Source organism: Triticum aestivum, unplaced genomic scaffold (genome assembly GCF_018294505.1).
Source record: "Triticum aestivum cultivar Chinese Spring unplaced genomic scaffold, IWGSC CS RefSeq v2.1 scaffold222868, whole genome shotgun sequence".
NCBI classification, from domain to species: domain Eukaryota; kingdom Viridiplantae; phylum Streptophyta; class Magnoliopsida; order Poales; family Poaceae; genus Triticum; species Triticum aestivum.
The window spans coordinates 1,906-3,774 of NW_025239806.1; the positions used below are offsets into that span (position 1 = coordinate 1,906).

The 1,869-nt window shown below is 41.2% G+C and overlaps 1 protein-coding gene across 1 annotated transcript; it reads left to right on the forward strand.

Annotated features, from left to right (window-relative positions):
* Positions 1–697: 697 nt before the first annotated feature.
* LOC123176747 (probable methyltransferase TCM_000168) lies at positions 698–1,863 on the forward strand (the record flags this gene model as incomplete). Its single annotated transcript, XM_044590819.1, has 3 exons — positions 698–1,016; positions 1,268–1,660; positions 1,741–1,863. Coding segments are annotated over exons 1-3 (591 nt in total), but the record flags the coding sequence as incomplete, so codon positions are not given.
* Positions 1,864–1,869: the final 6 nt, after the last annotated feature.

Here is a 1,869-nt window from a genome sequence, read left to right on the forward strand (position 1 = left end):
GTGATTAAGATATGATCATGTCATTTTTCCACATGTAATACTTTGGACCGTGCCTTCCATAGAGTAGAAAGTTGACCAAAATTTTCACACCACTCTTCAACTCTGGTTCTTGATTGATCCATATCACCCCATTCATATTTTCTTCAAATAAATGTCCTTTTGCTTTGGTGACTTTTATGCAGCGTGACTGTTCTTCACACGCTACTAATTTTTTTTTCAACATATAATGGCCGAAAACGAAAGCACCCTAGTTAACTCCAACCACCCCAAAAGCTTATGACCATCGCTGTACAACGTCACACTTATGACCTGTCCATATCATTGACCACCTGTACCATTCCTCTGGTTATCATTTGAAGATCACATGGTAGCTCGTTGTTTGGCTGCTTGATGTATTTCATTTGAAGATCACATGGTAGCTCATTGTTTGGCTGCTTGATGTATTTGCGTAAGTGGTACACTCCTTTGTTTTCATGAAGCACCGTAAACAAAAAAGCTAAACTGTACAGTTACTGTAGCAAAAAGATTTTATAACACTCTAATTGAAAACAATGTGAGTTCCATTTTTTTTTCCTTTGGCTTCAGATTCTTTTTTTACCCGTGCTGTTCTAAATGTCTGAAATGTTTGCTTTTGACCATGAATCCCATGTTGAATAACCAACTCAATGTAACCAAATTAAAATAACAAGTCTGCTGATCTAATACAACCACTACCAGTGGCAGGCTGTTAAACTATTGTCATATCCTTATCCTTAGTTGAATTTGACCTAACCTGTAACCTTTGAATCGGTCTTTATATTGTCTGGCCTTAATATGGATAAGCAGCCATCCCCAATTAGCAGAGGAAAATAAGAACTGAGGTTCAAGTCCATCATTAGCAGAGGCTTCCTAATCTGGTTCTATCAGGTTTTCTAGAGGTTAGTCTCGCTCTAACCAAAGCCATGGCCTCCAAGCAGATGGTGCATATGAACCAAGGACAAGGGGAAAGAAGTTACGCTCGCAATTCTGGTATTCAGGTATCCTATTCTTTGACACTTGGCTTCTAAAAACTGTCCATTAGGAACTTGTTCATAATATAGTTTATTTTGCGGTAGTTCATAGTATAACTATATTCCTGAAATTCAAAAGAGTATAACTATATAGTTTATTTTCCGGGTGTTTGTTTTATATTCTTGAAATTCAAAAGAAGAAATGACGAAGTTAAGAAGCATGCTATTTAGCTGAAAGATTATACTGGATTTTTTGAAGAAGTTCAAATTGACTGCAGAATGCTCAGCAGAAGAGGATGAAGCTCCTGATAGAAAGAACAATCATAGACTTATGCAGCAGTAGCAGCAGCTTGTTACCTGACAAGATGGTGATCGCGGACTTGGGCTGCTCCTCTGGCCCAAACGCGCTGGCACTGGTATCGGTCGCTGTCGAGGCGATCCATGGATACTGTCTTCAGTTGCAGCAGCCACCACCGGAACTGTGTGTGTTCCTCAACGACCTGCCTGACAATGACTTCAACACGGTGGTGAAGAGCCTTGTCACGATCCGTCGATGCAACGGGCCTGTTGTCGTGACGGGTATTGCACCAGGGTCGTTTTACGAGAGACTCTTCACTAGTAGCTCCGTGCATCTTGTGTGCTCGTCCAGTAGCCTGCACTGGCTGTCAAAGGTGTGAGTTTGACACTGCTCGATGAATCGATCCATTGTATTAACTTGCCAATTCTGTAAACAAAACCTTTATCTTCACAGGCTCCTGAAGTTCTAACGAAGAACCAGATCCCGGCTTACTACATTGATGAGCATGCTAGGCGTGAGAAGCTCCCTATGGTCCTTGGGGCATATGCACAACAGTTTAGGAAGGACTTCAGACATTTCCTG